Below are 27799 nucleotides of genomic sequence, written 5' to 3'. Positions count from 1 at the left end.
ATTAATGAAGCGTTGAACTATTTCACCATGGATCGGACAATATTTACCAAGCATCGGACAGCTATAGCATACAGTGGAGATTAAAAATAACAACATTTTCTGGTTTTAATGCAAAAATACAAAGGTTCGGAAATATTAATTTATTCAATTGCAATTCATATTTCTTTTAATGTAAGTCCTTAAATCTACATATAGGAATTTAGACTAGTGCTTCTGTTTAAAGGAATATTTATCATAAGGGGTTCTTTATCGTGCCAGCTCCTATAGGAACTTTGGATTAAAAAGGGTTTGTCCGTTAAACTCGATTTTTAAGTGGTTTGAGGAAAATGTTTGTATCAATTATTTTTTAAATTTATATTTTACTTCACATTTAAAGTATATCACAAGGAATGGGCACATAATATCCATATTATTAGAAAAAATCATGCAGTGAAAACTGTCCGATGCATGGTTAACTTTTGTCCGATCCATGGTGAAATGAACATATGGTGCAATAATGACCTTGACATTAATTGTTCAAATTTCTTGGACTTATTTTAATCAAATTTTGTTTCAAAACTTACTTCTTTCTAATTATTTTAGGCAGAGAGTGCATTTTCACTAATTCACAATCAAACGCACAACATTCAAATAATGCTTTAGTGTAAAATCTTCGTAACTAAATTTTCAACAATGGCGTATTTGATGTCATTTTACGATATCTATATTGCTATTTCTTTGACAATGTGACTGTCAAATTCTTAATAATGATAAAGTTCATCTGTTCTAATTCAGGAATATACGAAACAACACATGAGTGCATGCACATTTATTTGTATATTTATAAACAAAGTTGTCCGATCCAAGGTATGTGTCCGATGCATGGTTAAATCACCCTACATGTATTACAATTATGAATTCATTTCCATCTGTAACATTTAAATATGATTTTATCTGTACAAGGTGCTCTAGCTTTACTCAAAATGACATAATTCCAAGGATGATTATCTGTATCAATACAATGAAGTATTTCCTTCTCTGTGAAAAACTGTTGGGATTCTATGAATGATTTAAAGTGAAACACTAAATTTAAACAACACGTTACCTGGTTTTGTTGCCAAATAAATACGGCATTAAATATCCTGGTATCCCAGCAAACAATCTAGCAATAGATATAGCTAATTATGTTTTGAATGACATGGACTGGATAATGTGTGAGGTTTATCTACCCCCACAGATTCCCGCTCCCCCTCCCCCACCTCTATCCACTCTCGGAGCCCCTCCCCCATCAGTGAGCTGACTGTGCACCCCCAACAGAAGGACTGCCCCACCCCCGACAGGGACAGCCTCCACATAGAAATGGCAGCCACCACCACAGATGGTGGTATTGAAACCAAAGGTGAGAGGAAGCAGTCCTCAGGTAGAGCATGTGAATGAAATGACTTGATTTCTTGTGCTTTTCACAATTATCAATTCATTTTGGTTTAGGTTATGTTTAAAATTGTCAGGTTCTATATATAGGTTTCTTAAAGGTTGTAAAGTACTGGGAAATTCCTAGATAAGTTTCACTTCATTTCCTGATGTTAGTGCCATCTGTCTGTAAAGTTTCCATTGCATTAGTTCTGACTCTCTGACAGAGTGTATCAATGACATGAGGAGTGTGTTAGCGGGAGGGTCGGTTCAGGGCTGGCTACCAGACAACGCTGTCGTTCTGTGGAAGAGGATGCTGGGGATTCTGGGAGATGTGAACCAGATTACGGATCCAGAGAATCACGTCATGGTGTATGAAGAACTGAGCAAAATTCTGGATACTTTACACAAGGTAGGTTGCTCTGTGCATAAATCCAAGCTGCTTGCATATAAGTAAATATACTGGCAAGGAAATCAATGCAAGAATTAAATTATTTTTTGGGAGCTGATTTTTTTTTTATCACTCCTCTATGTTAACACTCATACTGCAAGTGGTGTGGACCTGTTCACTCGTTAGATTGATGAATCCACAACATAAGATAGTTCCTTGAAAACACAAGAAGATTGCTTCTGATATTCAATTTAAATATTGGCCAAACAATACTGCTACCCCAAAAAATCAACTTTTTTCAGTAGTTTCACTACTTTGATTGTTTATGGTGTATATTAAAGTACATGAAGATATCAAGATTCAACGTTTTTTAATGACCTGAAATTTTAATATAAATAGCCAGAACCCACTGCTCATTTAGAAGAGAATTTTTCAAAAGGCAGAAAGGTAGTTGAACAAACTGTATCATGCTGTTATTAAATATATTATAATATCTAGATCATCTTTACGTACACATTATTCATAAAACTTGTACATCTTAATCATAATGAAGTTTTACTCTTTCACAAACTTCAAATACAGAACTATATCAAAGACTCCATACCTATATCAAAATTAATGCATGTGTACATAACTTTTCTTAATATGAAGAACTTTGACAAATATGTTTAAATACATCCAGGTTTAAATGGATTTATAAACATTTAGCTTCATAGAATTATTCAATGGAATTTTGTTTTGAAATACAATTTTATTATAAATACAAGTGTTTTTAATAGACATTTTATTTGACAATGATGTGTGTAAGGCTGTAAGCATTTAATATGTTTATGTTTATGCCTCAGAATTTCATGCTTTCCTACACTTGCTGATAATAAGAACACATTTAAGGAAATGAATGGATTAATTTTGACATGTTTTGATTTCAGATTCGGAACAACCTGGGAGTGACTGAGGACAACACATTCTCTCCCCCTCCCCCAGACTTCATCCCCCCAACCACAATCTTCACACCGTGGGAATTTGAGGTAGTCAGAGTTTGTCAGTAGACATTTTTTAAACATCCTACTCATCTAATATGGAAATTTTTTTTATCATAGGGGTCAATTTTTGTTGGTAGTAGGGCTGGGACGATACTGTACTGAGCCGATTCGGTACATATCACGATACATGAGATGCGATACGATACATATCACGATACATTGCAATTGAATGAAAACATGAATAAAAGTTTAAAATTTATTCAACCTGCCGATGTATTACCGCATGTCCAAAGTTTTTTTGTTATATTCATAATGAGCGTTGCACAATTTACAAATTACTTTAGTCTCGTGTACACTAGTTTTTCATAAACAAGTACTCCAAAAGTTTTCCACACTCCAGATTTAGCTTCTTAACAGTTTTGACAACTTTACGAGGTTTTCCAATATATGAAGCTCGGATATTTTTGAAAAATAAAAAAGTTCGGTAAGGTATCGTTGTATTAATGGTAAATGTATCGATCCAAATATCGTCAAAATAAATACCGCGATGCACCGGTGCATCGGTGGATCGTCCCATCCCTAGTTGGTAGCCAAAATTTTCTTGGTTTGTGGGGATGTAATTTCATTGGTAGTGTAATAAGGATAATTTAAATAAATATTAAACAAATGATTGTGTATAGGTTTGTGGGGATGCAAGGGTTACCAACAAAAGCCATATGCATTGGTCCCCCCACCAACATTGATGATTGCACAGTAATATCTATTGAAATATCTATTGCACAGAAGACTTTTTTATTAGACAGTCACTGTATAGACATAACATGTGAATACAATATTGTCATGTTCTGTTTTTCAGTGTCTGAGTTTGCCTGATGACTATAAGAGAGGTAAACTACTGGCCTACCAGCTGCTGTGTCAGACTGTGGTGAAGCGGCACGACATCCTTCTGTCTACGGAACTACTGTCTCAGTTCTACATGTGTCTACACACGGGGATAGGGACCAGGGACCAGGTCAGTCATTGTAGGCTTAAAAGTAAAAACACAGTCAGTTTGATTTACCCTCAGTATATAACTGACAAGAGAGATTTCCTCAAAGCTCAAGTAGTGGGTTAATTACGGTACCTTCAGGTGCAGAGAGTTAGAAACTCTCAGTCATTAAAATGCTTTCAAATTCAGTGTAACAATGCCAGACTTAATGATCTCAATAACCACAGAATGTTATTAATTGCAGATATTTTGAATGGGAACCTTGTTAGTATGATGAAATATTTGGACTTTAAGCTGATTGAAATAAATACTTCCTTTGTCATGCTGCTAACAAGGAATATATTTACAATGAACCCTCAGTTTATTTTATGCTAATTTAACAGGAGATAATTAATGTCCTGGTGAAACACTGTGGTCCTCGATTCTTCTCCACGCCACTGCAGAGCTCAACACTGCTGCTCAAAAACTTCATTCAGGCTGTGGAAATAGTCCTCTCTTCCTCTGATCTCAGACAGGTACCCTTTCAGTCTTTTTATGATTGTAGTATAGTAAACAAGTACTCCTACAACTAGAGTCAGTTTTTTTTATGATTATAGTATATTAGTAATTACCTGCTACACCTGTGACTTTGATGATGTGTCACCTGCGGCTTTGTTTACAGACTCCGCGGTCCGAGGCCCTGTCTCTGATAGGAAGTCTGATGTGTTTCCCCAATCACTACCAGGACCTACAGGTCCTCAATGTGGGACAGTTGTCTGTGGAGTCCCTGTCCAGCAACACATTAAAGGTAGGTACCTACTCCAGTGACCGCGGCACCAGGTGGTACATGTAGTTCAAAGGCTCAAATATGATGACTCTGTGTTGTTTATTTACAGGAATGCATAATAAGCCAGTTGTTGAACAGTGCAAAGAAAGAGTCGGCTGAAACGGCAAGGTACTGATATAATGTATGAAATACTAATAAGATGATGAAGATGAAGATGAGTTATAGAAAGGAGATCCCTTGTTTCACTCTTTTATCCTGCATAACTAACAATATACACGTAATATAGATATGGAGCTCTTTCAATGTTTCAGGTGTATAGCTTTAAGCAGTATTGGTGTCTATTTATATGAGGAGCTGTGTCATCAGACACTCCACTCCAAGCTTCACGAGGCTGTGATTGTATTATTGGGAAATCTAAGGGTAGGTAGCTCTGTACATAGCAGAAGTACATGTGGTACTTTATTTTAAGATTCATTGGTAACATTAAATTATAGTATTCTGTTTTTTACTGACTAATCATTTGATATCATTTCTGTATAGTGCAAGCACAAAGTGGCTGCCAAGACGGCCACGGCGATCCTGTCCATGTTGTGTGATCATACCGATCAGTTGTTGAACTACCACGCAGCTCTCCCCAAGCATATTATAGAGGTTGTGACGGCCACCGTGTCTGTGTTGATCCCCCTCACAGGAATAGAGGTCTCCCAGGAGGAGAGGAAGGTAGGGGGACAGAGTCCTTGTACAATTGTACTAGATTGTGTGTGTGTGTACGTAGTAGAGTATAGGTATAAATGTCACTATGACTTTCAGCTGATTGTGGCCATGTTGTTCTGTGTTGTGGAGTGGTGTATGAAGATGCCTATTTCCCTCCTACTGGAGACCACCGATACAGACAGAAGTTGTGTTTTCAAGGTGTTTCAGGTTAGAATTCTGATTATGACATTATTCACATGTTTACAGTATTTGACATCAGAATGTAAATGAGGTTCTATAAGAAATTCATTATGTGATGGATGAAAGGTAAAAAACAATCATTTTTAAGAAAAGATCAACAAAATATTTCGAAGGAGACATCTATATCAAGGCTATCCACACAACTGATTTCCATGATCAACATACACCATTTATTGTGTAAAGATAATTCATATACATTGTATCAAAATTGAGCAAGCATTAGCTTTGCTGACTGTTTACAGGTGCTTGATGTGGCTGTGAAGGGACACAGCACAGAGTCATTGTCCCAGGCCCGGCAGCTCCTGGCCGGGATGATCCAGGACTTGGACTTTGCCCACTTGAGGGAGCTTCACAGCCCAGTGGGGGACTACAAGTCGGACAGGAAGTCCGGAGAAAGTGACTCCATACAGTGTGCTGCCAAACTGGTCAGTGTTGATAGAGGGGTGTGTCTTTGTGTTTATGGTATATTCTGTGTTTACTGTGTATGAAGGCTCTTTTGTCTACCTTTCAGTTGATCAACCACATGGTGAACCACATGTGTCACTTCCCGATGGGGTCGGGGGCGTCGCGCCTGTCCTCCTCCATACAGGAGCACCACGACATGGAGGAGCTGGAGGTCAATGACCTCAAACAGGAAATCTTCTACTCCTCCAACATCCAGGTTGAGAATATGTACAATGACAAGCAAAATTATATGCTGGTTACAGTATATAAATAGTGCCTGTTTGGGAGGGTAACAGTTGAAATTGACACCCCGAGAAAACCATTGTCAACCGACGCGAAGCGGAGGTTGACAATGGTTTTCGAGGGGTGTCAATTTCAACTGTTATCCTCCCAAACAGGCACTATTTATTTTGTTATACTGAATGTCTTTTTTAAAAATTTTAAGAAAATTTTACTGCTTTTATATAGGAATAACGTGAATTCTACAGCGAACCGTACGCGCATAATTTTCGCGCATGTAACATTTTTTAATGTTTCCCGTTGCCAAGTGCGTTGCTAACGCTGAGGGTAATAGTAAATATTATTAACTGCGTCTTAACCAATCAGATTTCAGTATTTAACATGAAAGTATAACAATATTGAATATTGCATTTATAGCTGATCCTTAAAGTTCAGAATTTACAGATGCTGATTTTTTTTTTATAGTTCTTTGTGCAGAATAAGAGAACTTTAGTTTCCTTCATTGAACTTCCAGCATTGGTAAGTACATTGTGTCTGACCATTATAGTCGGAATCTGAGCATTCTGTAGTTTGGGTTTGTTGATTACACCTGATATTTACCTGTACAGGTGGATTTACCTGGCGGGGGCGTGACTGCCGGCCTGACTACGGCCCGCACTGTGTGCAGGGTCTTACTGAGGGACCTGACTGGGAAGTACGCCTGGGAGTCCTCCATGTTGTATGCACCACCCTGGTGTCAGGAGGGATCCTCCGTCAAAAGTAAGACCCCACTGTAGATTCCAGCCTTTTTTGTTTAAGCAGTGACTACTAACCCCCCAAAAAGAGTAATTAGAAGCATATTGATTTGTTCTGTATTTCTGTCTTCAAATTTTCTTCCAAGTTTAAACAATGAAATGAAAAGAGAGATTTCATATATGATAACCAAGGCCTTTACAAGGTAGAGACTTTATGTTTTGTTACATTAAAGATAAATGTACTCAAAGGTCTCTAGTTAGTAAATCACTTATCAAGATTAAAGATAATATGCCAAGTTGAAGGCTACGTGTATGTTTTTGTTGTAGATGCCAAAGCTTTACTGGACCTGTCCAGTGGCAGTGAACTGGAACCACTCTTGTCTCACGATGAACACGATGCTCCATTAACGGATACAGAGAGGCCCAGTTCTATGATGCCTCTGTATAACTTATCACTGCCTCACCAGGACAACCTCAATGATGTGAGTTAATGGCTATAGATATCACACTACAGACACACACTGAATTAGTGTGGATGCAATCGTCGATAATGTAGTAAGATCAAATTGTCATGTATTACATATTTTATTTTTATGTACCATGTAGATGTTGCGGTATATTGGCCACACTAGCCCGGAGTGTCATTTGATCCCTGGGGAGCCCCTGAACCTGGAGGCGGGGACCCCTGAGGGGTTCAGCACAGAGAGTGAGGAGGCCATCAAGGGGATGGTGATACACCAGAAGGTCAATGAGCTTCAGTACTACAGCAAGCACAAGATGGATCAAGGGTCAGTACATAGCACTCTCACGTCTCCATTTAACAGCTATTGTTCTCTTAGAGAAAGCTTTTATGATAATCCTTTAATTCCAACAATTCAGATTTATTTAGCAGAATGCTTTTAATATAGCATATCTGAGCTTAAATTGATGTGAAATTTTTGACAAGGGCCTTGTTTTACATGTATGTTACATTGATAATTTGATATGAAGCATGTCAGTGTCACAGTTTTTACTAGCCTAATTGTAAAGCCTACCATAGACAGAATGATTAGAACTAGACAGAATTATTCAGTTGTTTTGCATGACTGACCTATTTTTTCCTTTTTGCCTTGGACTGACAGAAGTTTGGGATTCCAGAAGTAAGTGTGTGTTGTGTATTATACTCTGTAGGACCAGAGGTCTGTAGTCTTGTACACTGTCTTCTGTATCAGTCGCCACAGAGCTCATCTCGCCATCATCTCGCCAGCATCTCGTTAGCATCTCATCATCAGCTCAATCAAATTGGACCCCTAATCGCATTTATTATTTACCTTTATCATTCAATCACATACCAGTTTTGGGGGGTTTTGCTCAACAAATATATTCTAAAACTCATAATGTTATCCAAATTTCAAGTTTTCTCACCATATCTAACTTACTTAATATTCATCAACCTACTGGTTTATTTTTCATTCTCATGATTTAATCAAGATTCATTTTTCACCATTTTGCCTAACTCATTTATGGAGTGTTAAATACAGTACTATAGCCTTTTCACAAAGTTTTTCTACAGTTTGTATTGTATATCACTTTCTTTATTTTTTTCTCTACATGAAGTGTGAGTTTTGAAATCCCAGAATGTGAAGATAATGGGTAAAAATTGTGTGATGTTGTGTGTAAAGAGTTGTTCTGAGTGATTGATTTTTTTTGTTTTTGTTTTTTTTTTTTACATAGAAGTACATTAATTGATTAAAAAGACCAACTATTTTGGGGTGAACAAATATTATCATCTGATAATTCACTGCACTAACTTTTTTCACTGTTTATCAAAAGATTACATTAGAGTTCATCTCTTTCAAATTTAAAACCAAGTTTTGTCAATTAAAACTAGATTATTTTTTTTTCTTGATAAGATTGCGTGAACTTTGCTAATTGTATTTTGCTGCATTATGTTGAATTATTAACCTGATGATCAGTCCCTAACTAGTTTGACAATCGTCTACCTCCGCCATCACATGTAGTCAGGAGATCGGGGTGTCAGGGTGGTGGTGATGGGATCAGATCTCTTAATGAGGTCATCAGAATTCATTCTAATATAAACTTACCGATAAATTGGACTGTAATTACAAACAGATCCAGAGAAAGGAAGTCGCTGATCTTGTATATATCTTGTTGCCAGCATGATTTGTAACTTGATGATTGAGTATTTGACAATCTCCGGCAGAGCCTGCTACAAATAGCTATGGATCTAGTACGTGTGCTGTGTTATAATCATTTACAAACGTGTTGAATAAACATCTAGACTTTCAGTAGTTTCTAGATGTAGCTTGCCATAGACAAAACAAAACATATAGTGCATTGCATATTAGTATGAAGGTCCTCTAAAGTGGTAAATCAAGGAAGTTTGCTTCATTTAAAAAAAAATTAAATTCCTGATAGATTTGTATCTAGATAGATACAAAATGGCCTGTACAATATGTTTGCACTTAAGAGTCGTTGTCCCTTACAGAATGCTGGCCAAGCCACAGGTGCCCTGTGAGGGGGAGGAGACCACGCCCCCGTTCCAGATGTGTAGGATGATGCTTGACCAGCTGGGGCTGCTGGCCTGGGAACAAAGGTGTGGATCTAACTTCTCACAATCCTTGTATCATATGATATCTGCATTTAAATTTTAATAACTTTATATTGTGTACTGATTACTATGTACATTAAACTTACAGTAGACTAAATTTTCATTTTCCTGTTGTGATGTTTCCATCAACTTAATTTTTTATGATTTACTTTATATTCTTGTGATAATAAACTGATATCAAATGATATTTTTTCATCATACAGGTATTAATTAATATTTTAAAAAGTACTCACTGCTATGTGAAATTGTGAATCAAGTTGTATCTGTTTATAGGTGCCATTTTGATCTGTTGAGGAAAAGTGATAAGCTTTTGAGAGAACTGAAAAATCTGGACAATCAGAAATGGTATGTATATTCCAAAAAGAAAACGATGTAACACATAAATCTCCATGAGCCAATTTACTGTGTACAAGAGCTACTGTAAACTTTTATGCACCAAAGTATGATATTTAGCACCACAATAAATTTCATTACACATCATGCTATTTTTGAAGTTTATCGCAGTAATTATTTGTACCGTATTTTCCCGACGATAAGTCATAAACATAATAATCGAAATCTTCCTGCATTTAAGATCCCCCATTGTCGTTCGATACGAAACAGGTGTATGCTTCTGACACCGGAAATTGTTAAACAAACATTGACCACGCGCCAAGTCAACAGGTGGCTGGTTACGTAATGGCGAATACACTTGCGATGGTCAGAGTAGATAATCATTTTGATACATGGAAATGTTTCTGAAAAAGTAAGTTTAGTTGACACTCATACAACTTGCATACCACGCGATTAGGGGAATTGTATACAATGCAAGCGAATTTATACATGTACCGATATTTGAAAATACGATGCGTAAGTATAAAGCGTCCGCATCGACGAGTCGTCGGGAAAATACGGTAAATTATTTTCAGGTAAACACATGGAAAATTTGAATGATAAATCAGTAGACATGGCATGACACACCAGTTTGTTGTTATTTATGTAGTATTTATATGGTTTTTAATTTTACAGTCGGGAAACACACAAGATTGCTGTGATATATGTAGCGGAGGGTCAGGAGGACAAGAACTCCATCCTCTCAAACTGTGGTGCTAGCAAGGCGTTCGAGGACTTTGTGGCAGGTCTGGGATGGGAGGTAACCCTTTTTTTATCCTCCTAGCTGGTAGAAACTTCCAATTTTATCAAAGTTTACCAAATTTATGTTGGCATTTATGAATGATCTATTCTGAAGGTGGACTTGGAGACTCACCAGGGCTTTTTAGGAGGACTCCAGCAAAACCGAACAACAGGGAACACAGCTCCGTACTACGCCACCTCACTGACCGAGTGTATATTTCACGTCTCCACCAGAATGCCTTCAGGCACTGATGATGCAATGCATATAAAGGTACTGATCAATCTGTTGACCTGTGTTAGGAACTTTCTCAAAATCTCATTAATAAGATATCAAAATACACAGAGCTGTGGAAGTAAGATGTTCTTACACATGAATATACCGGTACATGTACAGGTATAATTGATTGTTTTGATTTTTGTAGATGAGACACTTAGGCAATGATGAAATCCATATCATATGGTCAGAACACACTCGGGATTATCGGCGAGGAATCATCCCCACAGAGTTTGGGGACGTCCTCATCATCATCTATCCTCTACCCTCAGGGCTCTACAGAATCGAGATTAATAAAAAGGCAGAGGTATCACTGCTTTCACATCTTTCCACACTTTTGATTACAATAATTATCCCCGTTTGTTTAAATTTTGTAATGGAATATGTTTGATTTTTTGTAAAATATGAATGCTTTTTTAACTTGTGAATTGTATATAAATTCTACACTTATTATAGCTTCAAATAAAGTGCTTATAAATCTACCATTCAATCATTTTGTTTGACTGTGTGTGTGTTTGTAGGTGCCTTATTTCGGGCCTCTGTTTGACGGTGCAATATTGGACAGGAAGGTGCTGCCTGGTCTAGTCAGAGCTACTGCAATCAATGCTAGTCGTGTCAAGCGCTCCCTGCTCCCATTCTATCACTCATTGTATCCTTATCAACAACCTGTACTTCTACATATTTATCATCATTTAAATTGATAATCATGCATGAATGAGTGTACTGCAGATTCCTAATTAAATGCTAGGTATTGAAAAATTTGCAATTAATTTTTTGTCAGTTATGAAAATATACAAAATTATTCCAATAGTTTGGTGTTTGCAATTTTAATTCTTGTGATTTCAGCAGAATCACAGAATTAATTACTGGCTTAAAATAAGGAATCTATCGTGCTCAATATCTTTGAATGTTGAAGTTTGTCTCTGTGCTGAGGTGTTAATAGGAACAGTATAAAGTGTTTGTTTCTGATATGAATAAGAGGTGTTGATATGATATGACACATGTACATTATTGTTCACTGAACCTTGCAAGTTATGAGGAACGAGCCAAAAACTTTGAGACAGTAATACAGCAACATGTGGACTTCACCATGTTTGAAGATTTTGCTGCCAATGTATTTGCTCCTGTTCTTCCTCAAAACGCAACAAGTATGTTTTATTTAGCTGAATTAATTTTTTAATTGACTGCAGCAATAAAATTTGATTTGAATTATCACTTTTACCAAACGTTAAATACATTTACATCAGAGTCTTTTAAACTCTTTGTTTACAGTTATGGACCAGTCACAGGACCTTAGTTTTACGGCCAGTATGACGTCGGTTGACCAATCACAGAGCAGCGCTGTTGATCAGGTGTCCCCTGCCATGCCTCGACAAAGCAGAGGTAGGAAAGCCCAGTCTGCTCTCTGGCATAAGGGCAAGGAGAATCTGGTTTTCTACTGAGTTGCCCCCTTTGTTTTGTCACACATACACAGACTGCTATACACTGGCTGTTGATCAGCAACATGGATTGTTACAGACTAATGTTCATTAAACTCAGACTAACAAGCTAGAGTTCTTTAGTCTCTTCGTGAAGGTTAAAATATTCATGTCAAACATTGAAGTTTGAATGTGCACCATGAATGTGTAGGTATCATTTGACTTATTCCAAGTAGATGAGATCTCTGCCCAGGTAGTTGTTTGTGCAGTGCATTGAGACTGTCAGGAACAACACTGAATGAAGAAGCATGAAATGTGCTTGACCAGATTGTTTTGCATTCATTCAATACTGGTTTCTTTGTTATGTTTGTAAATTGCACACTAACAAAATTGAATGAAGATTTGTAAATTGAGAAAAGTTGAAAAAAATAAAAAGATAAAAATGTTTTCCACAAGTGTTCAATGTAAATTATCTTTATCAATTGAAAACAGCAGTGATCCTTTAAAAAAAATGACATTTAAAGCAATATGAGCAGTATTTTTTAGAATTTTATTTTGTTGTAAAAACCTGCTAGTATGCTAAATCTGCATGTGACTTAAACTTTTATGATAAATAAGGTTGAAAAAAATCATTAATTTTTGTCAGAGGAAAGATATTTCTTCTAAGGAACATATAGCAAATCAATTTTTGTACAGGACGACAATAATTCAATTTCGCTCCAATTAATGCTCCTTAACGGCCCTTTTCACAAAAAATTTGGCGAAAAGAAATTTATAAACCATGATATGTCATTTTAGTAGAAAATAACATTTTTGTTAAAAAAAATTTATCATGAAAATTGCAGCTCATATTGCTTTAAAACAATTTAATTTAGGAAAATTTACCTACGCAATTCCGGTAGATGTTTTGAAATTTTTTGGAAAAGTTAATTGTAAATATGAACACTGTTAATTAATTCAAAAATAATTTTGGAATGGATATGCCTTGATGTGCTTTCGATCTGATTGGATGTTTGCTTTTGGTGGGATTTATTCTGTATACTTTCCTGGGATTTGATTGGATGCTCAATGACAAATGGGAGCCCTTTAGTGAGAGAGGTATTGGTTTCTGGTGGTACCGGTAAGTATGAAGCATGATGCTCGCATGAGATGTTGTGGCTGAAAACAAGTTGGGACTAGCTCCCTGTACTAACTGTTGTGTGTGTGTGTGTCTAGCTCAAACGTAGCTTGTCTCAGTTCTTGCTTTCTGTCGTAATTTGTTAGATTGATAAGTGTTGTGTTAATAAGACTTTGGCTGTCGGACTCATTGAATTGTAGATCTATTCATCTGAAGCCTAGATCTTTTCATTTGAAGCATGAACATTGCTTAAGTTGCCAGCATCCCTAAACAATCAAAACAAAGGGCTGTAACTGTGATATTAAAGAGGTCTTGGTCCTTGTCTGTACAGGTACCAGTACATATGTATATCCCTGTTTGAAGGTTGACTTGCCTGTACCTATTCTATGATCTTTTCACTATAGCAATACATCAAGTACAAAATCACAGAATGATCCCCAGTATTTGGTGTACCTAACAAACTGTTAATGTTCGTTGTAACCCCAGTAGCTTTAGATCTGGTCGTCTTTTAAACAGTATAACATTCTCAGTATACTAAAGCATGATGCATTTCTGCTAATGTTTAAACAGCAAACACCGAATCTGGTGATAACAAATCTTAAGCCATTCTGTATACTCTTAAGGTAAGACTCACATCATTCAATGCTAGTTGTATTTCTGTATCCATTTTTAGTGCAGACATATGTATTACATAAAATCTCATACTCTTGTATGTCTCAAGGCATACTTTTTATTTAAGGCTGCAGCAAATTTACTCATTTGAAATGCAAGCTTTATGAATATGAAGTGTTATAATATCTTATAGTTCACATGTTATTCTCCCTTGACTTTCATTATATACTTAACATTTAATATATGTATTGTTAAAATTATGTTTCATTTGATTGATGCCACAAAATGAAGCTGGGATAACTGTGTACACGAGGGATATGAAAATGAGTAGAAACAAAGGGGAAAAAATATTATTGATCATCTTCATTAGCCAAGTGTTTTGGTCTGCCTCTGTGCTCTTTCTAATACAAGTTCTGCATTTTAATAAGGACTAAAAAATTTGTGAGCATGTGTTTAAGACTTGTCACAGTGACCGAAGATTAATGAAAAGGCATATATTTAGACTCACTAAAATTCAATGGCTGAAAAGGCTAATATATCAAGAAATTTAGTTTAAGCAAACGTGTTGAAATTCTATGAAAATTTGTTATAAGGTATTATGAATATTCAAATTTAATCTGAAATAATTTTTACTGAATATAGGACACAGTTGGGGTTTCATGTTGACATTCAATTTATTGTATTTTCAAAAGCAAACCTATCGCCTATATTAATTCATCATTCACTTTGATTACTGCTAGCATTGAATTTTTTCATAAAAATGGGGTCTGACAACATCCTTTGTTGTATGGATCAGTTCTGACTTCAGTTGAAATTTTGTATCAATAGAAGCTGTAAATCCTATTTTAAAGACTTTAAAATTTCTTTTAGTAAGGGAAGTTTTGAGCTGTCTAATAAATGCACATTTAACTGACTGTAAGAGGACTGTAGTAAATGTACCCTCCTTTTATGTCTATAGGACTCCAGATACACAAACGCCAACATCTAGATGTGTTTTGATAAGGTTTGAGAGCACCCAATGTTGTCCACTGTTCATTCCTCTCACTCCAAGTGTTGTGATAGACTTACATGTTGCTAAAAAAACCTGCACAGTTGTAAGCTGCTTACGATGTGAGGGTGTATATATACATGTTCAGTGTTCAATATATATCTATCATGTGTGTGACCTAATTTGCCTGTTTCTTAGCCTGACAGGAAACATCACCCGGTGAGTCATTTCTAATGCATGTCTAGGTTCACTTGTTGTTTCTCCATGTTTTATTTTTGTTTTTGTTCATTTTTTTCTTCACATTTGTTATTTCACTTTTGTTATTCCCTTAAACACTGCAGTTCCTTTCCCTTGATATGCTTGTGAAATAAATTTACTGTAAAATACATGAATTGTATTAAAGCTTGCCTAGGATGAAATGAATTATTTTGTTATGCTCATGGCCCTCCAAATAAATACCAACAGTTATTATAGTCCACCATGAATGATTGTTGACAACTTTTTCTGACGATAACTGGATTTGAACCTTGCAGTCTGTTGTGCCTATGAATTGTGGGTGTGGTAACGTATGTTATAACCGATAACTTTCTGAATTCTGAGTATGCAAGATTTCTATTCAGTGGTGCCTGTTTACATGGATTTATTTGGGAATTGATACCATTTATCAGTGGTTTAACACAATATAACAGTCGGGTATAATACCACTCGGGGATATGCTTGATTTTGTCCTGATATTTGCTTTGAGATATCTTGTTGTTAGAGAGGTGCATGGGATAACAGTTCACTCAGCATGCTTATGTTAATTACATCTCAGTCTTACTTTAGATTGAAACTACTGATACCATAATACTGTGGGTTAATAATGTATTAATTAGATACCATACAAACAACAAAGATTAGCAGATTAGTCCCGACTAGTAATGACAATAGGCAGCACAATATGTAATACATGTAATATGTTCGTTTAATCAGAATTAAAAAACAAACATAGCAGAATAGTGTAATTCCGCGTCTTATTCAAGAATATTTGGATTTATCCACCACATAGTTATCTCAAGATGTAGAAGTTTTTTTTTAAATATGAAAACCATACTATACATGAATAAATTTTTTTATAAATTAAGATAAGAATATAGATTATTGTAAGTTATGATGAAATATTAATAAACATTAATCATTACAGGTGGCACACAAAATGAACCCCAAAATATGGAGGTAGGAGTCCTATTAAGGTTGATTTCATCAAATGTTGTTTTATTGCAGCTGGGTCGAGTGACACAGGAATATTTGAGAGAACAGCTAAAAGGTTGTCTTTGAATCGGCGAAAGGCTTCCAAGACTAGTCAACACCAAACACCCCCAGAGAGCCCCGAGGCCCGCAGTAAAAAGTCATGACACAACAAGGCCCCATTAGCTCTAGACAATGCAGCGCCCTCTGTCAGAAACCACGGACATCAAGTCCCGGAACAACTCTGATACCTGTGATATTCCTGCTTTTACTCGTGACCCATGTGTGCCAAAGACTTAGACTCAGTGCTGACTAAGTTTTGACTCAGTGCTGACTGTGGCTTGTTGCTTTTTCCATTGTCCATCCCTCATCAAGTGTCCAACTCACGTTTTCCATGCTATATGTAATACATGTACATGTGTATATGTCAAGAATTTTGATAGTCTTTCCTTAACTTGTATCCAATACATACATATTATAATTATTAGATTAAGAGGGCTGAATAGTTGAGGCCATTTTTTGACTTTATTTATCTCTTTAAGAAGAAGAGCTCTGTTTAAAGATAGCACAATATTTATCTTCAAAGCTTATTGCTTTACTGATTGATAGTTTAGAGCTAAACAAAATGATATCAAAAAATTTAAGGAAGATCTAATGGTTATTTTTGTTTTACTATCTAGCTTCTTTAAGAGTATAATGGCATACAAATATTTGTTGTTCATATTATTTGTGAATTGTAGACCCTTCATAAATGAATTTAATAGTGCTATTTTGATTTCATGACAGAACTCAGAGAGCTAAATAAAATGTAAATTCGCCATAGCAAAATACATTTTATACATTGTTAAATGAGGGATGGACAGTTATTTTCTTTTTATTATGTTTTACATGTACATGTATGGGATTTTTTGCCAGAGAAAGAGAATGGAATATTATGGTTTCTGTCTTGATTAAGCAATATACATTTATTGAACTGAAATGTCCCATTTTTATTCAGGAATAATTATGAATTTACATGTAGTTTTAGGTGCATATTTTTAGACTACTCAAAAGTCTGGTAAAGCTGATATATGGAAGAATATTGTTTACATGTTTAATTGTTGTCATGGCAGCAAGCATTCATATTGTTCCCCTTCAATTACTAGGAACAAATGATCAAAATTGATGTGCAATAGTATTTATGTAATATATATATATAAAGTTTTGTGTCAGAGAACTGCGTGGTTTTTATTGATTTAGCAAACCATTCTTTAAGGTGACTCTATACACCACTTTTTGATGACGCAGTACGCAAAAAAGTAAATCTGGAAGCATGCAATTCCGGTACTGGCTGATTTAAACTGAGGCGAATTGTATGGGGACCACTCTTTTTAAAAATTTGTTAAATGAATAGTCTTAGATTTCATTTGTTAATTGGAAAAATCATTACTTACAAGTAATGTGACACCTTCACGTTATGTCGTATTATTTATCGAAATAAACAATAAAATCAAGTATAATTTTTTAATAGTTTCACCATTTACAGGGTGCCCTTGAAATCCAACGAGAGCTTATTTTCTTTCAAAGTATTCAACCAAAAAATACGTTTAAGAAAATTTTGGCAAGTTAAAAATTTTATTGTCCTCAACGGGATTCGAACTCATGACTTACAAGTTTCTTTCCGATTTTCGACATCTTACAGCGTAGCGCAGTGGGTTAGTGGGTTCACTACAAACCTGTAGGTCATGAGTTCGAATCCCGTTGAGGACAATAAAATTTTTAACTTTCCAAAATTTTCTAAAACGTATTTTTTGGTTCAATACTGTGAAAGAAAATTCTTAACTGGTGAAACACCCCTGCGAATGTGTTCGGAATGTTTTCTTTATCGTTGCTAATTATGTAATATATCCAGAGGTGCTTGAATAAAAGTTCACGAGACTTCATCGAAATTTATTAAGTTCCTGTGTAATTTCGAGCGAAAGTATAAGTGTTCGGATAATATTCTCAAAATACGTGAGTACTGGTCGTTTTTCATATCATATCCTACTTTGACTTATGTTAAAACATGAAAATCTTTTAAGAAGTATGTCTTATTTCACTATTTAGCGGTTATTTATATTAAACGATAATATTCAGAACAGGGTTATCGTTCGTGTTCAACCACGTGTAGAGTGGATGAAAATATAAACACTGGGTTGCTTAATAAAATTATAGCTATGTTTGATGCTTGTGGTGTACAATACCATGTTTTTAGAAAAATAATGGATGTATGTTTTGCATAAAAACATAGTATATCTACCCATTTTCAAGAAACTTTCAGCATAAAATAGTATAATCTGTTTCACTATTGATGTTATTACTAGGTCAGGCGCGGATCGAAAATTAATCCAATGGGGGATCTCTACTAAAGCATGGGAATTGTTGCAACCGCAGACAAAAAATATTTTTTTTTTGTACTGTCACATTTATTTCTAGAACACATTTTATCCACCAATTAAGGAAGATAAAGTTTAAAATCAATAAGCCTCTAGATTTTATATTTGATTACAAATACCTAGATTCTATGAAATAGACTATAAACACGAGGCGTGATTTTTACTGCGAAACTGAAAGAGTCAAATAAAACCAAGTGGTCTAAAATTTAAATGACAATAACATTAGCAGGGGTGGAAAGTATTTCAATTATAATATACTTTAATCCACATTAATATTGACAGATGTTGCTAACCACCATAAGGAGATAGGAGGGTGGCTTTGAATTTCTCTCAGGTTGGGACACATAAATCCTATTAGTTAAGTTTCCCCTTTATTTATTTGACTTAGTTTTGCATTAAAGCGAATAAATTCACTTATATAGGCCTATAATGAAAAATGTATGTATTTATCATTCCATCATGATATTTAGGAAATTTTCTTCAACTCAGAAATGAAAAGTCCCCAAGATGTTTGGGCCTTGGGACTTAGGAACGATAACTCTTACCTTTCATACCAAATAAAATTTAAAATATTTTGTGTGTTTATTTGATTTTCATTCAAATTTTTTATGTCACAGTTATTAAAATACATTTTCTTATAACATCAAGCAGCTTTTTCAGATGATTTGTCAACAGAGTAAGAAAATATGAAAAATTATGTTTTGGGGAAATTCTAAAAAAAATTGCAATAATAACATTTTTGAATATTAAGAAGTATTATATTCATTTTTAGGTGTCCGAAGGAAATATCCATCATGTGACAAAAAAAATCTCTCTCAATTTGTTAATAGTTAACTTTTAAAAATTATTTTACAAAAACACGAAAAAAAAAAACATTTAAAAATTCTTTAAAAATACCTATAGTACCCCTATCATCATTTTTATGTTTGATAAGTGTATGTTTTGTGGTCTGTTGAAAATTGGAATAAACTGTGGGTGTATAGAGTCACCTTGAGCGTTTGGTCGCCATATTAGATTCGATCGCTCCTCTACTGCCACTGGGGTATATATACCAGCTGAGAAAGTTACGGTCGGTTGTTTTCCGATCGAGGCATTCAGGTTGCACGGACTTCTAAATGCATCTACTACACATTGCAGTAAAATGTTTGCAATAAAGAAAAAATGGAAACAACAATCAATAGAATACAAAATATATTTATTCTTTGAAAGAATTTTCAAGGTACTAGTATCCGTATTATTTTGCACAGATAGTGCTGCCTTACTAAGTTACTTCACATGCCCATCGAACACGTGTGTCGTCCATACAGATGGCACAGCGTCTGCATCTTTTTGAAACCCCGGCGGCACTACATCCAACCCAGTAGCTAATTTATAGTAAATCCAAGAAAGTAACAACGTAACATCGACTCTTTTCCATCGGTTCTATAAAAACGCTCCGTTTCCATGCGATCATTGACATTACTTGATCACCCACAGTGTGTGGTTGCGCATGTGCGATGTTATAAGATTAACAGGAAAAGGGTCTACAAATATCGAGGATTTTTTTTATATGTTTATGTGCCTGGATTTCAGTCTGTCTTGTTTCGTCGTTCATTGGATATATTCCTTGTCAGTGCAGTGGTTGTCATATTATTTTGTTCAAAACGCGTTTCTACACGTCTTTTCGTCCAAGGTAACGTGTTCGGGTGTATGAAATACCTGAATGCGGTGAAGCATGAATAGTGCTCTCGGCCTTATATAGGGGGTATGCAGCGATGAGCAGAACAATAGAAATCGACAACTAATATATGGCGGTAGTCGGAGATAAAAGGGAAATAATGCGTTTATAAATTCATGTCAGCTTAATTAATATACCTTAGTTTTTTTTTATAATAGCAAAACATGATTGAGTTCCATCATATCTCATTTCATCGGAATCAACCTCATTTCTTGGCGCCATGTTTCACTAGTAAATTTGCGACAGCCATTTGTCCGTGCTTTAAGGCGACAGAGAGTGGAGATTTGCCATCAGTGCTGCACCGATTCACGTCAGCACCGTGGTTAATAAGAGCCTCCACAACAGTCATGTGACCAGATCTTGATGCTGCATACAGAGGACTCCTGCCGCCCATGTCGCTCTGATTGCAGTTAGCGCCGTGCTGTATGAGCAAGTCAACGATGGAGTCATTGCCATTCCGTGCTGCCACATAAAGTGGTGACATTTTGTATATATCCGGCTTGTTGCAATCGCCCCCATGTTTTAGAAGAAAGTCTACAACTGATAAATATCCAGTTTGGGATGCGGCAAATAGAGGAGTGATGTCGTCCATATCACATGCATTGACGTCGGCACCAGCTTTAACCAGAGACTCCACAATGGATAAATGACCGGATTCTGCCGCCACATACAAGGCTGTGGTGCCCCACTCGTCTTGCTGATCAATGCTAGCTCCGTGGTGTATTAACTCATCTACCACTTGTTGGTGGCCTCGTGCACAGGCAGCGGTTAGGGGAGTGATGTATCGATGATCGTAGAACATGTGACACGTGTACTGAGATTTGTTATTGATGCACTCTGTGTCGCAATGTTTCAGCAACAGTTTCACGACTTCTAAATTCCCACTGTAACAACTAAGAGTAAGAAGTCTTGTTTGTTCAGTTAAGTTCCGATCATTTTCTTCGTGGTCATTTGGTATATATCCACTTAATACCTGCTGAATTGACTCCTGATTTTTAAGTATTTGTTCGAAAAGGTACTGGAGAAGTTTGCTATGACCATAGTAGATAACCCAGCTAATAATCCGGACATTGGGCGTTGATGCATTCTCCCCCACCATCACTCCTCCCACCAACAGATTTTGTCGGTCTAGTTCACAGTCGGTGGTCTGTCGGATCTCCAGCTCGTCACCAACGTGCTTGCTTCTGGAGACAATTTTGGAAGTGTCCTCTTGTTTAGAAAAGAACAGTTCTTTTATCTTTGGGTACGATATTCTCTTCAGTGCATCAATAAATGCACAAAAAACACCACCATCTTTCAAAGCCTTGTTCATAAAAACATCGTGCAGTTCCAGAGATGTTAAATCTTTGAGGAGTCTCTCGGCAAACACTTTGTAATGTTCCTCTCTAAGTTTGATCAACAGATCATCTGTTTGGTCCCTGCTATCACTAATAATAATCTTCTTGGCGACAAAGCTGCTGCTCATGTACTTCAACATATCCTCTTGGTTTTTGTTCCCATAATGGTATGCCAAGACCTCATACACTGAGTCGTGGATTAACGAGTAGCCATTGCTTGTTGGGGATGTGAAAGTGTTCTCCATATTGAACAAAGCATCTTGGATTTCTGAATTCCTTCCATTCACTCGGCAGCTTTCAAACACAACTTCTCTGATCTCCATGAACCGTGGCTCTTTCTTTTTTAGCATGTGTATTGTCAATCGGTTTTGGCAAAACATGCAAAGTACAAGTGCTGCATATTGAATACGCTTGTGCTTCTGTAAGAGGTTTATCTCACGGAGTATGTGTGATTTAGGGTTTTCAAAGAACTTCATACCCAAGGCTTGATATTTTGAATCGGAACAGAATAGCTTGCAAAGAAGTGGAAACATCATTTTACCTACATTTGATGAGATTGTGGGACTTTCCATCGGAAATATGATATCATTATGCCTACAGTGATTCTCCAGGATGTGTTCCCTGTCTTGGTCAGTCAGTTGATTGTCATTGTCTTCCAGATCAACAATGCACTCCTTACTCAGAACAAAGGACTCCAATTCTTCAGCCTCTTTGTATAGAGATTTTCTACAAGTGAACAGGATTTTTGATTGTGCACCTAGCACATTTAAAATGCTTTCTTTGTAATCTTCCAATTGTATATACTTTCCTCTTTCAATTCCAAATACTCCCATGACGTCATCAAAAGTAAATAACTGTTTACATCCCTCTCCCTCTTGTCCATACTGAATGATGTCAGAAGGACAAGCTATGGGGACGATCTCAAACTCCGTCTGTAAGAGTAGAGCTATGTGTCGAATCATGGCTGTTTTGCCAGATCCTGGTCCCCCAATTATGGTCACGATTGTTTTGGATTGAACTTTTTCCAGAATATCCTGGAAACTATGAACTTCATGGAAAGGCAAGTCTTCTTTCTGCCAGGAGTCAAGAAGTTTCAAGTGTTGCTCTGCAAAACAAGAATCCAACAAAATATTTTGTGGCTTTTTCAATTTTAAAAAGGAATCTTGGAAAAAAGTCTAACGCTTACTTTTTATGTTGAGTGGAATATTTCTGGTTTCAAAAGATAACATTCTGGTTTGGGTGTCTATAAAAATGAGATCAAAATGAATAATAAGGACCACATTGTTCACCTGAACATTTTGAGGCGTAAGTATTGGTCTTTGGGTTATGCTTTTAACAATTTAGAATCTTCACCAACTGAAGATGCATACATCACAAGTTGTAGCATCGTAGTTCTTTGGATGAAGATTTTAAAATATATTCTCTTTATATTTCTATGTTAAAGGGACTTGGACACGATTTGAGCTAAAAATTTCAAATTTTATTTTTCAATTTTTAATGTTTAGAATGGTTAATATGGATATTTTTAATGCTTAATCAAAATTTGAAAGTCAGATATTAAGTTATAAGCAAGATACACAGTTTTTAATTCTTTGCTTTGTAAACAAAGCTCGAGCCTTGTGATAGTTTACATATGTGATTTATAGTTATAATTTTCAATCAAATGTTGCTTACTTCTATTGATAATATATTTTATAAACACTTTAAACAAGTTTGCCTTGGTTTCTCACGAGTCATTTAGCCAAGGAAATGGTAATTCCATACATTACATTATTTGTAAACAAATATAAGAAATCGAGCTTTGTTTACATAGCAATGAATTCCTACCTGTATATCTCTTCTATTACTTAAATCATAACATTTAAATATTGTCAATCATTAAAATGTGCCAGTAAACCATTTTATATCTAAAAAATAAAAAAATTAAATTGATCTAAAATCGTGTCCAAGCCCCTTTAAAATTTGAGCCCCTCTAGAGGTCCCTGTATTGGTCAAAGGGTCATGGTTTTAACAATTTAGAATCGACACTATATAATGACGATTGCATAGAAATGCCCCCGGTATAACAAATTGTAGCATTGGAGTTCTTGAAAAGAGGATTATAAAACCTTTTCTCTTTATATATTTTTTAAACTTTTAAGCCCTCGTATTGGTCCAAGTGGTTATGGTTTTTGACTTGGGACCCCAGTATTAAGATTAACAATTTAAAATTTACACTGTCCGGGAATGCTTGCATAGTAGTACCACAAATTGGTTCATTGTAGCATCGTAGTTCTTGAGAAGAAGATTATAAAACATTTTTTTCTATATTTTTCTTTGATAAACTTTGAACTTCCTCTTGGGGCCCCAGTATTCGGTTGGGGTTCATGGTTTAAACAATTTATAATCTACACTATCTTTTTGTAGCATTGTAGTTATTATGAAGAAGATTTTAAAACATTTTTTTCATAGATATCTATGTTGAACTTTGAGTCCCTCTTGTAGACTGGCAATGCCTGTCTTTTTTAGTTGGGGGTCACAGTTTTAACAATTTAGGATCTTCGCACTGCTAGTATATACAAACTTTGATATAAATACTAGTATTGGCATTTCTTTTGCAGTGGTTCGTGAGGAGATTTTGTAAAACATGCACACTTTTTTCACTGTTATGCGATTATCTCCCTTTCGAAAAAGGTTCGCCCTTTGTTTTAAGAATCCCCTTCCTGTAAGGAAGCTTTGTACCAAGATTAATTAAATTTGTTTCAGTGGTTCTAATGTCAAAAATGTGAAAAGTTTACAGACGGACAGACAAACGACTTTGAAAAGGTGATCAAAATTATAAAAAAAAGCACAAACTCACTGGAACCTTCGGTTCTAGTGAGCTTAAAAGAAGTTATCTTGCTACACAATTTTACGTTGCTACGGGTACCTTGTATACTTGTTTGAATTGATGTGTTTTGTTCACACACGTCTTGCAAAGAACCTATGTAGAAGAATAAGAATTGGTATTGTAAATGGAGAAACGTTTTAGGAAACATTCACGATTAATTCGTGTGAAATATTCAATTTTCGCTTTTTATTTTATTGTCCTTCAATGATAAAGAATAAAATGAAATGATGACAAAGCGTAAATAGGTACGTTTGAGTTGATTGACCTCTTCAATCGTCGCCTGATTCTCTGTCGCCTGCTTTATCAGCTGATCCCTATGGTGCTGGTCTCTCACTGGGTCCATTGTGTCGTGGCGGATAAAGTCAACCTCTTTCTCATACTTGTTTCCGTTCCCCAGTTCCAGATCGAGGTCCACAACGGACGCTCTGACAGACGACCATATTTGATTAAAGTCGGCATTTGAAAGAAGGCCTCCTGTGGAATGGCCGCATTGGTTTCTGGCCAGTCTTATCCGCTCTATGTTTGCCGAGACCGATCGGTCAGAGGCCTGTGGCTTTTCCCCCCAGCCAGCCCGGTGCTCTTTTATCCCACAAATGTTTCTGAGTAAGGTGTACAACAAAGCGATGTCCATGTCGTCGTAGTTTCCTTTGTAAGAACCGGATTTGGGTAGAATCAGCTTGTAGCTTTGTACTGACATATTAGACCGACAACCAATTGATTTTTTCTTCTGGATCACTTCTGAAAATTTGGAGGGTTCAATATAGAAACGAAGTAGATCTCTGAATTGGTCTGTGCAAGGCCCCATCAGAAGACGAGAGATTCGATTGGCATTTGTAATTTCTTCTGTTGCAGAGTACGCTGAAGAAGCCATATTGCATAACACTATCCTTGCTCATTATACCTACTAACTTTTGGTATAAAAAAGGAAACTGATATAGAACGTGATAATGAATTGTGCTTTAGTTCTATATGCAAATGATTTAATCAAATCAATCATTCACCAATGCAGTATTTAATAGATTTGAAATGAAGTTCTATGCATAACTTGCGATTAAAACACCTACCTTCTGAAATGGTAATAATGTTTTATTACCAACCCCGCATCAAGTGAAACATTGGAGTTTGCGGTTGAAATAGTTTGTCAAGGCTAGTAAAATATAAGGGATGGTCTTTGTCCGCCATATTTGTTTACATTTTTAGTCAGCATTGCGCCATTGAAATGCACACAAGTTTCAGAGGCGTAACAAGGGTAAGCAAAATAAGCCTTTGGACCATAGTAGCCTACCTAATTCTGCTTAGTAAGTGTTCTCAATTATATTGCAATTATTTATATGTATATTTCTCGGTCATGTATATACGTTCTGTATTTTTTATATACGTTCTGTATTTTTTTTTTAGCTAGCTATTACTTTTTCCCCATACGGCGCCCTTTGTTTGTAGCGAGCACGATGCAGCCATGCTCCTTACGCTGTTCATGCTATCATATTGCATGCATTACAAGTATGAAAAGAACAAAGAGACATAGAGCACTCAGATTACGATATCGCCTTCAATATGTTAGCATGAGTCATTCAATATTTTTTAATAATAACGTTAATATGTGTCTAAAGAGATGCAAATCACGCAGCTGTCTGGCTAAAAGAGGCTTGGTTGTCTAGCATTATCACCGGTGTGAGATCCGTTTGTTCAGTGTGAGACAGCAGTACTAGTGTGAAATTATTTGCCATTGGTCTTCGTCCGTCGTCGTGCGTAGTCCGTTTACAATTTTACTTTTTTACTTCTTTTTTAAAATACAAAGCCCCTTGGGTCTGGGTTTTAGGCCCTAGGGCGCGGTCAATCTGGCCAAATCGTGAAAATTTATTAAATCTTTTAAAAAATCTTTTTCTCTGCTTCCATATGTCTTAGATAACCATATGCATTATTAAAATGTCCATAAAGCCTTCTTTCTAAATTGTAAAATCGATGGCCCCTAGGTCAGGTGTTCAGGCCCCTGGGCGGTGCCAATATGGCCAAATAGTGAAATGTATTCAATGTTAGAAAAACTTTATGATTATAATCTTCATGAAGCTGAAATTCGTGGTCAGGATAAGGGGCGCTGGCTCTAAGGTGGGATCAAAATGAACATACGGTGAAAATGTATCAAATTTTAGAAATCTTTCTTATTTCTACAGTAAGTGGAGATAAACTGAATGTATGGTTATGATGTTCACGAAGCCCTCTATCTAAATTGTAAAATTCTTTGCCCCTGGGTCAGGGATTCAGACCCTTGGGCGGGGCCAATAAGGATATATAAAAAAATGTATTTAGACTTTAAAATTCTTCTGTACTTCCACAGCAGGGGAGATTAACTGAATGCATGGTCATGATATCCATAAAGCATTGTGTCAAAATTGTGAAATTCATGGCCCCTGGCTCCAGGGTTCAATCCCTTGGGTAGGGGTCAATATAGCAACATAATGAAAATAAATAGAATTTGTAAAATTATTTTTCGTTCTTTCACAGTCGTAAGAAGTAATCTAATTATTAAATTATCTTATTAAATTGCAATTTTGTAGCTTATTGTACACAGTAGCCTATAATAGTAATTTCATTAAATTCCTTGTCTTTTCATGACTTTGATAGCTAAAGAGGATTAGTAAGTGCAACTTCAGTTACAAAAGTGCGCCAAGGCATCACTCTCACAACATTCTCTGGTACAATCTTGATTTTAGAATGTGCTAATCCATGAAATATTTAACAACAAAATCAACAAATCAACCATCAGATCTGCCTTAAACTTTAAAATTTGAACATTTTTCTATCTTTATAGATAGCTCTTCGTTTTATGAACGTGAGTAAAAATGGATGTGACCATTCAGCCCTCTTCGTTGATAACAATGTATCATATTTAAAATTACATTGAAAAATTGTCGTATTCTCTAATTGCACTATACGTAACACGCGGAGTTATCGATTTTCATACCGAAATAAATTTTTGAACACCATACCGTGAATCTTGTCCGCTATGTGGAATTTCACTATCCCAAACTCATATTAATGAATGATTCTATTAATATTCTATTGATATTACAAAACATCGATAAATTCTACGTGTTTTGTGAGATGAGGGACAAAAAGGGAAGTCGATGATAATGCATTGACAAAATACAGTTTTCGGTAATTTAATCACTTTAAGTTTAAAGTTAATCCTTCCCCGTGCTATGAAGGCGCACA

The 27799-nt window shown here is 35.9% G+C and overlaps 2 protein-coding genes and 1 long non-coding RNA gene across 11 annotated transcripts in view; 1 reads left to right on the top strand and 2 right to left on the bottom strand.

Moving 5' to 3' along the window:
* LOC105337857 (ral GTPase-activating protein subunit alpha-1) overlaps nt 1–17465 on the top strand; it is a 41857-nt gene extending 24392 nt beyond the window's left edge. For 3 of the 9 annotated variants that reach the window (XM_034469396.2, XM_034469395.2, XM_034469391.2), the window contains 27 exons: nt 1217–1378; nt 1617–1801; nt 2710–2808; nt 3620–3775; nt 4135–4266; nt 4413–4538; nt 4627–4685; nt 4829–4937; nt 5058–5237; nt 5328–5438; nt 5714–5896; nt 5983–6132; nt 6621–6674; nt 6764–6914; nt 7217–7371; nt 7496–7677; nt 8011–8028; nt 8486–8521; nt 9378–9485; nt 9774–9845; nt 10509–10632; nt 10729–10884; nt 11036–11194; nt 11409–11536; nt 11920–12035; nt 12160–12270; nt 16286–17465. In XM_034469396.2, coding sequence (XP_034325287.2) covers nt 1217–1378; nt 1617–1801; nt 2710–2808; nt 3620–3775; nt 4135–4266; nt 4413–4538; nt 4627–4685; nt 4829–4937; nt 5058–5237; nt 5328–5438; nt 5714–5896; nt 5983–6132; nt 6621–6674; nt 6764–6914; nt 7217–7371; nt 7496–7677; nt 8011–8028; nt 8486–8521; nt 9378–9485; nt 9774–9845; nt 10509–10632; nt 10729–10884; nt 11036–11194; nt 11409–11536; nt 11920–12035; nt 12160–12270; nt 16286–16416 — 3353 coding nt within the window. In that variant the 3' untranslated portion in view covers nt 16417–17465. Of the gene's footprint in view, nt 1–1216; nt 1379–1616; nt 1802–2709; nt 2809–3619; nt 3776–4134; nt 4267–4412; nt 4539–4626; nt 4686–4828; nt 4938–5057; nt 5238–5327; nt 5439–5713; nt 5897–5982; nt 6133–6620; nt 6675–6763; nt 6915–7216; nt 7372–7495; nt 7678–8010; nt 8029–8485; nt 8522–9377; nt 9486–9773; nt 9846–10508; nt 10633–10728; nt 10885–11035; nt 11195–11408; nt 11537–11919; nt 12036–12159; nt 12271–14992; nt 15038–15220; nt 15242–15555 lie in introns of all 9 variants that reach the window. The other 6 variants (XM_034469399.2, XM_034469398.2, XM_034469397.2 and 3 more) reach the window with 6 other exon arrangements.
* Nucleotides 9218–9788, bottom strand: LOC136276596 (uncharacterized). The gene is made up of 2 exons (XR_010715115.1): nt 9734–9788; nt 9218–9526 (listed from the first exon to the last, which is right to left on the bottom strand). It is a non-coding gene; the product is annotated as an uncharacterized lncRNA (long non-coding RNA).
* A 2846-nt stretch (nt 17466–20311) lies between the features above and the next one.
* On the bottom strand, nt 20312–27745 carry LOC105337856 (uncharacterized). Its single transcript, XM_066087457.1, has 5 exons — nt 25651–27745; nt 24836–25494; nt 24626–24679; nt 22904–22960; nt 20312–22822 (listed from the first exon to the last, which is right to left on the bottom strand). Exons 2-5 carry the CDS (start codon nt 25455–25457, stop codon nt 20586–20588), a joined length of 2970 nt encoding a protein of 989 aa, XP_065943529.1. The 5' UTR covers nt 25458–25494; nt 25651–27745; the 3' UTR covers nt 20312–20585.
* Nucleotides 27746–27799: the final 54 nt, after the last annotated feature.

Source organism: Magallana gigas, chromosome 6, assembly GCF_963853765.1.
Source record: "Magallana gigas chromosome 6, xbMagGiga1.1, whole genome shotgun sequence".
Lineage (NCBI taxonomy): Eukaryota > Metazoa > Mollusca > Bivalvia > Ostreida > Ostreidae > Magallana > Magallana gigas.
This window is presented reverse-complemented; position numbering and strand designations above follow the sequence as displayed.